Below are 16,184 nucleotides of genomic sequence, written 5' to 3'. Positions count from 1 at the left end.
TCATATTATTCTATTTCATTGTATTCATTTTTTCAAATTTTCAAATGTTTTCCTATTTTTTTTTTCCTTCCTCTTTTTCTCTAATCTATCAAGCTCCATTCAACAACCAGACCAAAACACACCTAGGATCTAGCATCATTTATTTGATGTGTGTGTGTGTGTGTGTGTGTTGTTTTTAATTCTTTACTTTTAATTCTTTTTACCTTATTAATTCCTTTTCTCCTGTCAAAATGATGAAATGAAGGAATTCACCCCGAAAGAAAGAGCAGGAAGAGACAACTGCCAGGGACTTAATCAACAAAGATACAAGCAAGTTGTCTGAACCAGAATGTAGAATCACGATAATAAAAATATAGCTGGGGTTGAAAAGATTAGAATCCCCCTCTGTGGAGATAAAAAACTAAAAGCTAGTCAGGATGAAATAAAAAATGCTATAACTGAGTTGCAACCTCGAATGGATGCCAAGGTGGCAAGGATGGATGAGGTGGAGCAGGGAATCAGTGATATAGAGGACAAACTTATGGAGAATAATGAAGCAGAAAAAAAGAGAGAGACTAAGGTGAAAATACATAATTTAAGAATTAGAGACAAGAGTGACTCATTAAAAAGGAACAATATCAGATCATAGGGGTCCCAGAAGAGGAAGAGAGAAATGGGGGTAGAGAGGTTATGGGAGCAAATCATAGCAGAAAACTTTCCTAACCTGGGGAAAGACACACACATCAAAATCCAGGAAGCACAGAGGACTCCCATTAGATTCAACAAAAACTGACCATCAGCAAGGCATATCATAGTCAAAATCACAAAATACTCAGGCAAGGAAAGAATCATGAAAGCAGCAAGGGAAAAATGGTCCTTAACCTACAAGGGAAGACAGATCAGGTTTGCACCAGACCTATCCACAGAAACTTGGCAGGCCAGAAAGGAGTGACAGGATATATTCAATGTGCTGAATCAGAAAAATATGCAGCCAATAATTCTTTATCCAGCATGGCTGTCATTCAAAATAGAAGGAGAAATTAAAAGTTTCCCAGACAAACAAATATTAAAGGAGTTCATGACCATTAAACCAGCCCTCTTCTGCAAGAAATTTTAAGGGGGACTGTCTGAGGGGAGAAAAGAAGGAAAAAAAAAAAAAGACCAAAAGCAATGAAGACTAGTAAGAACCAGAGAACACGACCAGAAACTCCAACTCTACAAGAAGCATAATGGCAATAAATTCACATCTTTCAGTACTCACTCTAAACGTCAATGGACTGAATCCTCCAATCAAAAGACAGAAGGCAACAGAATGGATAAGAAAACAAGATCCATCTATATGCTGTTTACAAGAGACCACTTTGGACCTAAAGACACCTTCAGATTGAAAATAAGGGGATGGAGAACCATCTTTTGTTGAATGGTCGACAAAAGAAACCTGGAGTAGCCATACTTATATCAGACAATCTAGACTTTAAAATAAAGTCTCCAACAAGAGATGAAGAAGGGCATTATATCGTAATTAAGGGGTCTATCCACCAAGAAGACCTAACAATTGTAAACATTTATCCTCCAAATGTGAGAGCACCCAAATATATAAATCAATTAATCACAAATATAAAGAAACTCATCAATAGTAATACCATAATAGTACTGGACTTCAACACCTCACTGCAATGTACAGATCATCTAAACAGAAAAGCAACAAGGGAACAATGGCTTTGAATGACACATTGGACCAGAGGACTTAACAGATATATTCAGAACATCTCATCCTAAAGCAGCAGAATATACATTCTTCTCCAGTGCACATGGAACATTCTCCAGAATAGACCATATACTGGGACACAAATGAGCCCTAAGTAAGTACAAAACAATCGAGATCATAGTGTGCATATTTTCAGACCCCAGTGCTATGAAACTCAAAATCAACCAAATACTTGGAGACTGAAGAACATCCTACTAAAGAATGAATGGACCAACCAAGAAGTTAAAGAGGATAATAAAAAGTATATGGAAGTCAATGAAAATGATAACACCACAACCCCAAACCTCTGGGACACAGCAAAGGCAGTCCTAAGAGGAAAGTCTATAGCAATCCAGGCCTTCCTAAGGAGGGAAGAAAAATCTCAGATACACAACCTAACCTTATGCCTTAAGGACCTGGAAAAAGAACAGCAAATAAAACCCAAAACCAGCGGAAGACAGGAAATAATAAAGATTAGAGCAGAAATTAATGCTTTTGAAACCAAAAAAAAAAAAAAAAAAAAAAAAAAAAAAAAAAAAACCACAGTAGAACAGATCAATGAAACCAGAAGCTGGTTCTTTGAAAGAATTAACAAAACTGCTAAACCACTAGCCAGTCTGATCAAAAAGAAAAAGGAAAGGACCCAAATAAATAAAATCAAGAATGAAAGAGGAGAGATCACAACCAACACAGCAGAAATAAAAACAATAAGAAGAGAATAGTATGAGCAATTATACGCCAATAAAATGGGATATCTGGAAGAAATGGACAAATTCCTAGAAACATACACACTACCAACACTGAAACAGGAAGAAATACGAAATTTGAACAGACCCATAACCAGTAAGGAAATCGAATTAGTAATAAAAAATCTGCCAAAAAACAAGAGCCCAGGGCCAGATGGCTTTCCAGGGGAATTCTACCAAACATTTAAGGAAGAGTTAACACCCATTCTCTTGAAGGTGTTCCAAAAAATAGAAATGGAAGGAAAACTTTCAAACTCTTTCTATGAAGCCAGCATTACCTTGATTCCAAAACCATACAGAGACCCCACTAAAAAGGAGAACTATAGACCAATTTCCCTGATGAACATGGATGCAAAAATCCTCAACAAGATATTAGCCAACCGGATCCAACAACACATTAAAAAAATTATTCACCACGACCAAGTAGGATTTATACCTGCGATGCAGGGCTGGTTCAATATCTGCAAAACAATTAACATGATTCATCACATCAATAAAAGAAAGGACAAGAACCATATGATCCTCTCAAAAGATGCAGAGAAAGTATTTGACAAAACATAGCACCCTTTCTTGATAAAAACCCTCAAGAAAGTAGGGATAGAAGGATCATACCTCAAGATCATAAAAGCCATATATGAAAGACCCAACGCTAATATCATCCTCAATGGGGAAACACTGAGAGCTTTCCCCCTAAGGTCAGGAATAAGACAGGCATGTCCACTCTCCCCATGGTTATTCAACAGAGTATTAGAAGTCTTATCCTCTGCAATCAGACAACACAAACAAATAAAAGGCATCCAAATCAGCCAGGAGGAGGTCAAACTTTTACTCTTCGCAGGTGACATGATATGGAAAACCCTAAAGATTCCACCAAAAAAACTGCTAGAACTGATCCATGAATTCAGGAAAGTGGCAGTATATAAAATCAATGCACAGAAATCGGTTGCATTCCTATACACCAGTAATGAAGCAACAGAAAGAGAAATCAAGGAAGCAATCCCATTTACAATTGCACCAAAACCATAAAATACCTAGGAATAAATCTAACCAAAGAGGTGAAAAATCTATACACTGAAAACTATAGCAAGGTTATGAAAGAAATTGAAGAAGCCACAAAAAAGTGGAAAAAGATTCCATGGTCCTGGATAGGAAGAACAAATATTGTTAAAATGTCGATACTACCCAAAGCAATCTACATATTCAATGTAATCCCTATCAAAATAACACCAGCATTCTTCACAGAGCTAGAACAAATAATCCTAAAATTTGAATGGAGCTAGAAAAGACCCCCAATAGCCAAAGCACTCTTGAAAACGAAAACCAAAGCAGGAAGCATCACAATCCTGGACTTCAAGCTGTATTACAAAGCTGTAATCATCAAGATATTATGGTACTGACACAAAAACAGACACTCAGATCAATGGAACAGAATAGAGAACCCGGAAATGGACCCACAAATGTATGGCCAACTAATCTTTGACAAAGCAGGAAATAATATCCACTGGAATAGAGTCTCTTCAGCAAGTGGTGCTGGGAAAACTGGACAGCGACATGCAGAAGAATGAACCTGGACCGTACATAAAAATAAACTCAAAATGGATGAAAGACCTCAATGTAAGATAGGAAGCCATCAAAATCCTCGAGGAGAAAGCAGGCAAAAACCTCTTTGACCTTGGCCGCAGCAACTTCTTATTCAACACGTCTCCGGAGGCAAGGGAAAAAGCAAAAATGAACTACTGGGACCTCATCAAAATAAAAAGTTTCTGCACAGTGAAGGAAACAATCAGCAAAACTAAAAGGCAACTGACGGAATGGGAGAAGATATTTGCAAATGACATATCAGATAAAGGGTTAGTATCCAAAATCCATAAAGAACTTATCAAACTCAACACCCAAAAAACAAATAATCCAGTGAAGAAATGGGCAAAAGACATGAATAGACACTTCTCCAAAGAAGACATCCAGATGGCCAACCGACACATGAAAAAAAGCTCAACATCACTCATCATCAGGGAAATACAAATCAAAACCACAATGAGATATCACCTTACACCTGTCAGAATGGCTCACATTAACAACTCAGGCAACAACAGATGTTGGCGAGGATGCAGAGAGAGAGGATCTCTTTTGCATTGCTGGTGGGAATATAAGGTGGTGCAGCCACTCTGGAAAACAGTATGGAAGTTACTCAAAAAATTAAAAGTAGAACTACCCTACAACCCAGCAATTGCACTACTAGGCATTTATCCATGGCATACAGGTGTGCTGTTTTGAAGGGACACATGCACCCCCATGTTTATAGCAGCACTATCAACAATAGCCAAAGTATTAAAAGAGTCCAAATGTCCATTGATGGATGAATGGATAAAGAAGCTGTGGTATATATATACAATGGAGTATTACTCGGCAATCCAAAAGAATGAAATCTTGCCATCCACTACGTGGATGGAAGTAGAGGGTATTATGCCAAGTGAAATTAGTCAGTCAGAGAAACACAAATATCTTATGACTTCACTCATATAAGGACTTTAAGATACAAAACAGATGAACATAAGGGAAGAGAAGCAAAAATAGTATAATAATACAAAATAAATATAATATAAAAATAAAAAAGTAATATAAAAACAGGCAGGGGGACAAAACATAAGACAAAACTCTTAAATATAGAGAACAAACAGTGTTACTGGAGGGGTTTTAGGAGGGGGGGATGGGCTAAATGGGTAAGGGGCATTAAGGAATCTACTCGTGAAATCACTGTTGCACTATATAACCAATTTGAATGTAAATTTAAAACAATAAATTAATTAAATTAAAAAAAAGAAATAGAAAATATTACATTTCACTGGTAAAAACAATGTCTTACCCAGGACAGACCAGGAACAAAAGTGTTTGTCAGAGAAATAATGTAATGAGGAAGACATGATTAGAAAATTTGTTAGTTAAACATTAGGGAGAATTGCTAACATAGTAAAAGAAACAAGGAAATCAAAGCATATAACCGCCATTTCATAGGCCATATTACTCAAGAAACCAATGACACTTGCTCCATTGTTTGAAGAAATCATTTCCTGAAACACCAAACTCAACAGCTCAGTGTTTTGATCTCTCAAAAACTTCCATTTTTATGCTTTTCACATTGAAGTGTATATGTCACTACCAGCTAATATATTGAATTTTTAGGCAAGCATGTCAGTGGTAGTACCAGGCTTTTGGGTTGCTAATTAATCGACACACTATTGGCATAGAGGAACAACTGATACCCTGGGAACTCAGGGACATATAAGATCTTTTTTAATTATTACTATTTATGGACTTAGTTACTGCTGCAATACACTTAATCATTCTATGTCAGGTACAAGTTAATGGATATTCTAAGAGTCCAATCAGAATCCGACACAGTGACAATGTGCTGGAGCAACTTGGCTTGCCTGAAGGAGAAGCAGATTGAACTAACTTTGTAATTTAACAATAAAAGGATTTAAATAAGACACACAGTCCTCCATACTAGAAAAAGAAGTCTAAATTTAAATTAAATATAAGAATTTTGACATGCCTACCAGATCCCTAGACATATCGATGTCAATCAGTAGTTGTTATTATAACATTCTTGGATATTACCACAGGTTTGCCAAAGCATTGTTCTCTGTAAGAATAGCAAGTCAAGACCCATGCAATTGGATATCTCCCTTTTCTACAAGTCATACTTGGAAAGAATCTGTAACTTGAATTCTATTGATTTCAGAGAATTCCAGGTTGAATAAGATACTGTCGCTATTGTCCATGGAGCTCACAAGAACAACTCAACATCTTCACATAGCAACTGGCTGATATTAAGGGACTCTGTCCAGGGATTTTAAAGCAATAAGGGGAAAATATTTTTCCACTTTCTTCCAATAATTTCCACGAGGAAAATTGTCATAAGTGTAATCTTCTTTAATTAATCATCTATAAAGGCAATAGTTAAAAGCAGAGTCCCTCCAAAATTTAGTACCTAAAAGAAACCCCTAATTGCCAACAACATACCCATTAGTGTAAAAAAGGACGGGATGATGTAAACTACATAAGCTACTGCTCCTCCCTCTGAAAGACAATTTGGGCAATATTTCATCCTTACCCTAGCCAATACTCAATCCAGAGTACACAGGTGAGGTCATAGAAGACATTGCAATAAGAAACATGAAATTAGACACCAGATTTATAATCGATTCTGATTGTTTAGAATCACACAATTTAAGGACTAAAATGAAAGAGGAGAGAGAAATGAAGGGATCACATGAAGAAATCGTGTATCTTGGGTTTCTCAGTTCCATCCTTTCCTGCTTCTTCCAGAGAAACTAATTTCACTAATTATTATATAAATATGCTTTAGTACCACTCATGCATGAAAACAGAAACTTCTGTTATGCTTTACATGCCTTTCAAACCATAGCCTGATTTCTTTTATCTTACCAAAGATCTTTTAAACGCTGTCTCTTCTCCTTGCATCTTCCCTAGTACCCCACAAATTGGAATATGGCTTTTCTCTATACTGCTCTTCTCAAATCGTTGTCACAAGAACCACAGACAAACTCTGCTCTGCCAAATTAGTGGGCACACTTTACAATCTTCATTTTTCTCGATCTTTTTGTGACATTTGGAAATACTGACTACTTAACCTATTTTGAAATCATATCCTGGGACACTGACTTCTGCCTCTCCCACTCTGCTGTCCACTAGCTGTTAGTTTGTTGGTGGGCACCCATTTCTCCATCTACCCTAATGTTTGTGTCTCACGGTCCCTCCTGGCATTAGCCCTCTCTCTTTCTTATCTCTTCTAAGTTGGATGATTTCATTAATTTTCAATGGCTCAAGCAATCATCGATATGCTGACATATACATTTCCAGTAGGGTTCCTGATATTCTGATTCAGCCTCAGAAGAATCTTTTTATTTTGACTCTTCTAATGCTTGAAATTGATAGTCTCATCTGATCCCTGGGCTGTATCCCATGAAATTCAGTATGATTTATTGTTGAACTCTAGTCAATCACCCAGAAACAAATAGTTCATATAATAATTAAACATTTACAGTTTTAGAAAACAATAGAATTCCCAAATTCCTTTGTGAAGCCAAGAAAATCTGATGAAATATCCCAAGTCTGGTTAAATATAATATGAAGAACAAACACATACCAATTATAAATATAACTGCAAAAGTCTAAGTTAAATATTAGCAACTTGAATTTAGCATTATGGTAAATTTGATTCAGGAATACAACAAGAAAAAAATATGACCATGTAAATAGATGCTCAGCAGTCATTTTATAAAATTCAAAATCCATCCTCAAGCTCAGGCTTGAAAATAAAACAGATATGATTTAGAATTATAGGTTGTCCACTTACAGCTATTTTTCCATCAGATAGGTAGATTAACATTTTTTTAGATTTTAGTTTCACTAATCTTTAAAATGGGTCTAGATTGCCTTAACCCTTATTTGAAATACATCTCATCCTTTCCTTTTCATAACATTCTTTTTCTTTGAAGTCATACATTTAACATACATTCCCCCCCTCCCCAGATTGAAACCACCTTGAAGACATGCATATATGTGTGTGCATGACCAGTTACAGAATTTGCAGGGCCCAGCGCAAAGTGAAAATGAAAGTCCCCTTATCCAAAAATAATTAAGAATTTCAAGACAGTGACTGCAGGGTATTAAATTAAGCAGGGAGCCCTTCCATGGATAGGCCCCTGTGCAACTCCACAGTACGTATAAGGCTTTATGTGTGTGTGGTGAGTCTGTGTGTGTGTCTGTGATTGACATATGTTGAGTATTATGCCTGGAAAATTAAGTCATAGATACCTCAAAAAATATCCGTAGACAGGGGTGCCTGGGTAGCTCAATTGGTTAAGCATCTTAATTCAGCTGAGGTCATGATCTTGCAGTTCACGAGTTTGAGCTCCATGTCCGACTCTGTGCTGACAGCTCAGAGCCTGGAGCCTGCTTTGGATTCTGTGTCTCCCTCTCCTCTCTGCCCCTCCCCCCCCAAACTAAAACAAAAACATTAAAAAAAATTTTTTGAATCCATAGACAAAAAGATAGCTAGCATTCAGATCTCAGACTATAAACAATAGTCATATTAAGTTGGGTAAAAAGTAGTTCATATAATTAATAAAGAAAATGTTTTCAGCTTTACCACAAACTAATTTGACTGAAGATTTCAGAACAACTAAAAAGACATTGGTTAACCTTTAACGATTCTCTCTTTAGGTAGACATTCATATCGTTTTATTTCAGTTCTTTCTATTATATTGTTTAAATCATTCTGAGATGATGTCTTCCCTCTTAATATTTCTTGATTGTAATTTATAAACTGTGTACTATTTTGTTTCCATGGTGATTTTTCTGCACGATACATGGATTCTATGAGTGAACATTATAGTAACCACTCCATTTCTCTAGTTATAAAACATGAGCATATAAAAAAACCATAAAATGTTTAATCCCTGTCCATCTGTTTGATAAAAAAATAATGTTCAGCTTATCAAAATATCAACCACTGATTTAAGACTTCATTTTGGAATTTTTTTCCAAACAGTATTTATTCTCTTATACACAGAAAATTAATAACTTGATGTAGTCACAATGTATCCCCTTTCATATATCAATAGCAATTTCAAATTCTTCATGAATATTTTCTTCAGAGTGATTCTTTACATTTGGGGCCAAAATTTAGTGAGGAATTTACATGTCCTCTCCTGGAGCTCTACATAATTTCCCTTCATGATTCCCCAAAGTTCATTTATGCGCAAGCCTTTATTCTGCCATGTTTTATGGTGACTGCATGAAAAAGGAAGACGGATTTCCTCTTGAGCAAGTTATTGATGAATGCTCTTTTATTTGTCCCTGAAAAGTTTTTTTTTTTTTTTTTTAAAGGTGTAGGCTATGTGCAATTGCATACCTCAGTGGTGCTATCAGGGATTTTAAATTTATAAATGACCAATCTAGGTGTGTTTAGTTACAGAATTCATTTTTAAAAGTCACTCCAGCCTCCTGTTTCTCCACTCCCCACTTGCCACTCTAGGTTCCACTCAAATGGAAATACTTGGCTTTTTCCACCCCATTCTGTCTCCTGGTCTTTATTGCTTCCCTCTGCTCTTCCTCTTTTCTTCTATTTCCCTCTGCCTTTACGTACGTCCTCTTCGTGTATGTTCTCATTCATGCATTTTCATACAATTGTTCTCTCTCATTCTGTCACTCACTTCCTGAATGCCTGTGTACTGGGTACTGTTCTTCTAAGTGGATGTAGGCTTGGCTGGGCACAGGAAAGAAAAGGCTTGGGGAGTGTTGTGAGATGTGCAGCAGGGAAGATCAGAGAAGGCAACAGTACCCAGATCACCCTGAACCTGGAGGGCTCGGTACACAGTGGGAAGTGGCCAGAGGGTGACCACAGAAGGTGGCATTGTGGAAATCAAATATCCTGCTGCTGTGAGGAGAGTGAAGGAGTCTTCAGCAAGGGTGAAAGCTGGATGATCCCCTAGACAGCAGGGTTTTAATGATCGGCCCATAGGCAATTCACATAATGGATAGATTGGTTCAGGGTTCATTTTAGAGGTAAAGTTGACAAGACGTGCTTATGGATTGGATGTGAGAAGTGAGACTAAAAGAGGAATCAGAGATCCAACTGTCAGGCTTGAGCAACTCTGTCTCACTCTCTATTTCACTGTTATTCTCTATTTCTTTCTCCCTTCTTTCTTTTCCTCTTTTCTTTGTTCACACTGTAATAGACTCTGGAAGGTTCACATCCCTACTTTAGTTCCTGCTTAAGTCTCCATTTAGAACTCAGAAACTCCAGAAAGCTTTCCTGAGGTCCCTACGGTGGGGAATAGACACACCCACATGATACCTGACCCTGCCTCCCTCTTGGCACCAATCTCTACACTATTCACAAGGATCACTAACACAAGAGTTTGCAAGCATGAACTCTAGAGTCAAAATACAGCAGGTTTGTGCCCAAGCTCTATTACTAACTAGCTAAGTGAACTCTAGCAAGTTACTTAAGGAAGTCTCTGTTCCCACATCTGTGAAGTGTAGATAAGAAAATTGTCCACTCAGAGAAAAGTTTGCATGAGAGGATATATATAAAATGCTTACTACTATACTAGTACAAAGCAAATGCTAGATAGATGATAGCCATTATCATCATCATTATTGTCACTTTACAGTACCCATCTTCTTTTAAGCAGGGTTCCTGCCGAATATCAGAAAACAAATTCAAACAGGAAATAGTAAAATAATTCAGGCTTAGAAAAACACACTAACTCTTCAGTAAAACACAGTAAAAATGGATAGTATGATTTATTGGCCAATTCTGACAAATGTATACGTGGAAGTCATAGTCGGGTTCAAACATACCACTTACCAGATTAGATGCACCCACAGGATTATTTTTCTTTGAGGTCTCACCTGGGCAGGTGCATCTACAAACCACAGGGCAGAAAGAGACTGATTACAGAGGTTGAGGGGCTGAGGGCGTGACCCTCTTAAACATTCTTTACTTCCTTCCACCCCACCCACCCCACCCCACCCCCACCCCCCACCCCACCCCCGCCCCAAGATGTCTTGGCATCAGTACATCCGTGGCGACGCCTCCCTTGTGGCGTAGGCTTGCAATAGCCCAGCTTTCGCCCTACACATTTGCGGCTTCCGTGGACACATTAGCAACCAACGCTTTTAGATCCCAGTCGCCTAGCTTTGCCAAGGCGGTCAGAGGTCATTTGGAGAGTGTTTTGCCTCGAATGGTTCTCATTCAGAAGGCCATCTCATTCCTTCTGTGGTGCTTTGGAAATTCGCGCCCTCCTCTGGTCCCGGTTCAGGTGCAGAGAAACGTCTGGGGGAGGACGCAGGTGCTCAAGAGAGGTGGGGCGGTGAAGGCGCCCGAGTGGTGAACCCAAGATCGAACCTGCAGACCCAGCGCAAAGTAGAAACTGAAAGTACATTGCCGGCTGATCCTACGGAAGTTATGGGAAAGGCAAAGCGCAGAGCCGGGCCGTGGTGTGTGCCGCCCCCCTTGGGATGGATGAAGCAGCAGGCGCGGCGTGGGTGAAAGGAACCAGCCGCAGAGACCGCCCTACCCAGCACGCGCTCCCAGCAACTCCGCGGAAGACCAGGGGCCTGGCAGCGACTATGGGCGGTGAGAGCTTGCTCCTGCTGCAGTTGCGGTCATCATGACCACGCCCGCCTCCCGCAGACCATGTTCCATGGTAAGGACTCCTATTCCAGGCGCACCGGTTCGCGCGCCCTGCACGCCCGGGGACTCCAGGACGCTTTGCCGGGCCCGGCGCCCAGGCGCGTCCGGGAACAGTCCAGCCTTGCACTTTGGACCTGCCGAGAGCACTGGCTCTCTCACAGGCAGGCGTCAGCCGCGCCTCAGTACCCTGGCCCACAGCCACTTGCACTTGGGACTGCTGCTCCTGGCCGGCTGCGAGAAGCCGTCCCAGACGCCGGCTTTCCGTCCCGAGCCCTAGAGCTGCAGCCTCGGCGCCGCTCAGCGGTGGCAACCAGGTCTCAGAGGTAGCCAGTGGCTCGCCGTCAGTCTTCCCGAGCCAGCGCTGTCCTCGGTCAACCCGGCTCCCAGCCCGCCCTTCCCGTGCTCCTGGCGGCGCCCAGTTACTCACAGGCGCCTGGAGAGGGGCGAGTACCTGGGCTCCTGTAGCTCCGTACTCTCTAGAGAAGTGAAAGCGAAGCTCCCACGGGACGCGCTTTTAAACCCTAAAGGGACAGGTCTCTGGAAAACCCCGTTTCGCCCCCTCAGTGAGGCTGGGAGTTTCCGACTGGGGCTGTACCTCGTGCCCTTTGCTGGGAAACCGAGTCCTTGAGCTGGCACCGAGAAAGGCGAGTTTCGGGTTTTTGTTTTTTCCTATATGGGTACTCCTTGGAGGAGGCAGGATTAAATAGGCAAAAGTTCAAATTCTAGACTTTTGCTAGGATCCGATATATTTTATTTGTGCGGACTACGGACAGAGAGTAACAAGGACAAGGGCAGAGCCGAGTCGAGGGACCGGGATTCCGGTGGCAGCCATATGGCCAAGGAAAAGAGCCAGAAAGTTTACTGGAAGGGGAAAAAGGAGAAGACGAGATGTGAGGGGCGAAGATCTGTTGAGGGAAATTAGAATGCTTTATAGTGAATACTTCCTCAAGCAAAAAAAGACGGGTGGGGGAGGGTGCGGGAGTAGGGAGCAGTTTGCGCTTCCGTTTGATGCCTGGTCTGTGCGCTTTCCAGGCTACACCGTTAGATCAAAGAAAGGAGCCTTTCCTTCCTCTCTCATAGGTGTTAAAGAATCAAGAATTGGCATAGCGAAGAAGTACCAGATCAGTACCAAAATAAAGGGGGTTGTGGGGATAGAGTGTGGAGGACAATTATGGAAAAAGATTTGTAATGGGTGCCGTCCAGAAGTTCACCATAGAATTAGAAATTAGGTATATCCCTGCCTTCCTTACAATGCCATGGATCGCCTGCAATTCTTTCTTTCTTATTGCTCTTGGTTCTAATCCCTGCATCACCTCTGATTTTAAGTGGAGAGGTTACAAAGAGAAAAGAAAAGAAATGGAAGCTAGGGTATGCATTATTAACAGGGAGATTTATTTCCTGAAGTGTATCTATATTGTTCATTTACCATAAGGTATTATTAGCAAACAATAGAATAGAAAACTGAACTTCTCATAATGTGTGGCTTTTGCATTTTGTTCCAAGAGATTTCACTAGAAGCTTAAGGACAGAGTTACTGTAAAGAGGGGTTTTTTTTTGTTTTGGTTTGTTTTTGTTTGTTTGTTTTGTTTTGTTTTGTTTTTTTGCTGTTTGTTTTGGGAGTTGAAGTCGTTGAGACCCTACTATGTGGTTCTCAACTATGCTGTCTAGTTTAGGTAATGTAATCATATTTGAGGGGCAAAAGTGGAATAGTAGTAAAGACAGGGAACCGAGAAAGATGAGAAAGCCTAAACAGGTACACAGGACAATCACACATGGTACCACATTGATATTTCCATATCTGAAACAAAAATGAAAAGGCTATTTTATAGGACCAAGTTACATGTCATGTTCACACTCATGCACATGAGATTATTTTCTAGGATCTCACCTCTGACACATAACCTAGTGTAATAAGAACAAATATTTAGTGTCTGTTTTCTGAAATAAGAGTGTATTATGGTACAGTATTTCAGAGCTTGGCCAGGAAGCACCTTAGTGAGGTTCATGTGGGAAAAGATGGGTTTTTGTACATTCCCCCTAACTACACACACATACTTTTTTTTGGTAGCAAGCAGTGTAACTCGGTGGCTAAAAGCTGAGTTTCTAAATTCTTCCCTCTTCACAAAGTTTCTTTGTTCCTCAGATTCTCCATCTGCAAAACTGAGTGGTAGTACTTACCTACAGAAGTGGTTATGAGATTAAATGAAATATTGTATGCAGTATCATAGGACAGCTGCAGAAATGTCTTTAAGGGTTTATCATGGGATTTGTGGATAGAGTTTACAGTGCAATCTTAATATTGGCTGTGGGAGATATTAGATTTCTTTAGCTGAAGATAATCAAACTTATGTTTGTAACCTTAACGAGATCATTTCCATACAGCAGATGGTTTTCTGTTTATTGATTTTTTGTTTGCTTTATTGCACCAATTTGCTTGTGCCAGTTGTTCATATTAAAGGCAAGTCTTATATATTCAGATAATGTTTTCTGTTTCATCCTGAATGTCTTTTGAGTACTTTTTTTTAATTCCCAGTGAAAATGGGTCTATGAAATGTTATAATGGATATTAAATAAGCACTTATTGGTCTTAAAGACTGATGAAAGATTGGATTTGATACACAGTAGAAACTAATTTTTTCTAAGTTTATTTGTTTATTTTGAGAGAGAGGGGCACAGAGAGAGAATCCCAAGCAAACTCCATGCTGTCTGCACAGAGCCCCACTCAGGGTTCAATCTCATGAACTCTGAGATCGTGACCTAAGCAGAGATCCTGACCTGAGCCAAGATCAAGAGTCAGACGCTGAAACTACTGAGCCACCCAGGCTCCTCTGTAGAAACTAATTTTTTTACGTTCACTTTGACCCCATAACTTATACAGCTGAGGATTGAATGTATTATTTGGCTTAAATTAAAAACCAACAAGAATTTTTTAGACAGTCATCATTCTGGTTTGACCAAATTCCCTACTGAAAACAAATTCTACAGTTTCAATCCCTTCAGGAAATCTAAAGACATTTCCACAGGCCCAAGCTTGCCTTGCATTATTCCTTATGGTTTGTCTTTTCTGTAACCTGAAGAAAAGTTCAGGGTTGGGAAAAGGGTGCATATCTATGTATAACCTGAAACAAAACAGAATGAAAGCAGAGATTGTTTCCTGTTGTGACAAGGATGTCAAAAGCATGCTCACACGAAGCAATATTAATATGTTTACTCTCTATATGGTGTGGAGGAAAGACTTCAATTGCAGACCAAACTGCAAATTGTCAATTCGAGAGGTGGGAACCTGAGAGATGTGAGTCTGAAGCCCTGGGTGTGTTTGCAGTATTGTCCAGAGGTGATGTCAAGTCTAAAGAAATGCCTTATTTGGATGGCCAGGGGGATTCTTAGAATTACGGTGCTTGAAAGTTGAATGAGATGTTGAGAGATCATTTAGTCTAAAGATTTCCTTTTACAAGTCAGTTAAACAAGACTTAAAAGATGCTGTCATTCAGTCAGTCTCACAACACATTGTCATACAACCCCTTGTCAGAGCAAGACAAAACCCCCAAATCTCCATACTCCAAACCCTCTGTGTTTTGTATTGCTCTAGTCCCTCTGGAGCTAAGCTGTTTAACAACAGCAACAAAAGACACTCTTTACAGACAAGGCAAATTATGTTTCAGAACTGAGAAATTAGTTGTAGTACATAAAAAAGACTGAGGTTTCTACCAAGGCATCATTGAAAGCCCTGATAAAATGTCATTCAATGAATAACTGAATTGATACGAATTTGGGGAGCACTAATTACTGAAAGTTAGGGTGAAGAGGACACAACACATACTACTCATAGAAAGTAAAACGGCCTCCTTTATTAAAACATGAAAGGTGGATGTTTGAAATAACATTCATTTCATAAATAGTAAAATATTATGAAATACTATTTCATAAATAGTAAAAATGTCTCTTTTTTCATTAGTATTTAATTATTTTATTATATTCCCCCTAAATTGTATGCTGTATAGCTTCTCCTTATCATCTACTCTTTCCAAATACCTTTGGGACACCTGTAAAACAACAGAAAAAATGAAATTTGGCTGTAGGCAATCTATACAAATCCAGTATATTTAGTGAATAAATAGCAATTGATTATTGTTTGAGAATCTTCAGGATGCAGGAACATTAGTACAAGAGAGAGGCAAATCTGTGTAATATTACACAGAGATGGGTTTCATTCAGAGGACTAATGTAATTACATGTTATTAAAAGATTATGGCCATTTCTGATAAAATGCTGGTGAGGCAGTAAACTCAGATTAGAATCTGGACCTGGGACCTACTATCTGATTTTTACAAAAAGATTAATTTGCAGGACCCTTTTGATCTTTACAGATAAGTATATAAGGTAACAAAGTGCTTGGCACATGATAGGTACTCAAAAATAACTATCGTCATCATCATTATTCATCTCCTATGTGAATTTTGCCTGAACGCATATAGACACTTAG

General features: G+C 39.2%; 1 protein-coding gene across 2 annotated transcripts in view; it reads left to right on the top strand.

The window, feature by feature from the left end:
- The first annotated feature begins 11,078 nt into the window (after window positions 1-11,078).
- The window catches only part of IL7 (interleukin 7), a 60,169-nt gene continuing 55,063 nt past the window's right edge, over window positions 11,079-16,184 (top strand). For both annotated transcript variants that reach the window (XM_007073802.3, XM_007073801.3), the window contains exon 1: window positions 11,079-11,714. In XM_007073802.3, the coding sequence (XP_007073864.1) occupies window positions 11,705-11,714 (10 nt within the window). In that variant the 5' untranslated portion in view covers window positions 11,079-11,704. The remainder of the gene's footprint in view (window positions 11,715-16,184) is intronic.

This window comes from Panthera tigris, chromosome F2, assembly GCF_018350195.1.
Source record: "Panthera tigris isolate Pti1 chromosome F2, P.tigris_Pti1_mat1.1, whole genome shotgun sequence".
Classification (NCBI taxonomy): domain Eukaryota; kingdom Metazoa; phylum Chordata; class Mammalia; order Carnivora; family Felidae; genus Panthera; species Panthera tigris.
Note: the sequence above shows the minus strand (reverse complement) of the source record. Positions and strands in the feature narration are given on the sequence as shown.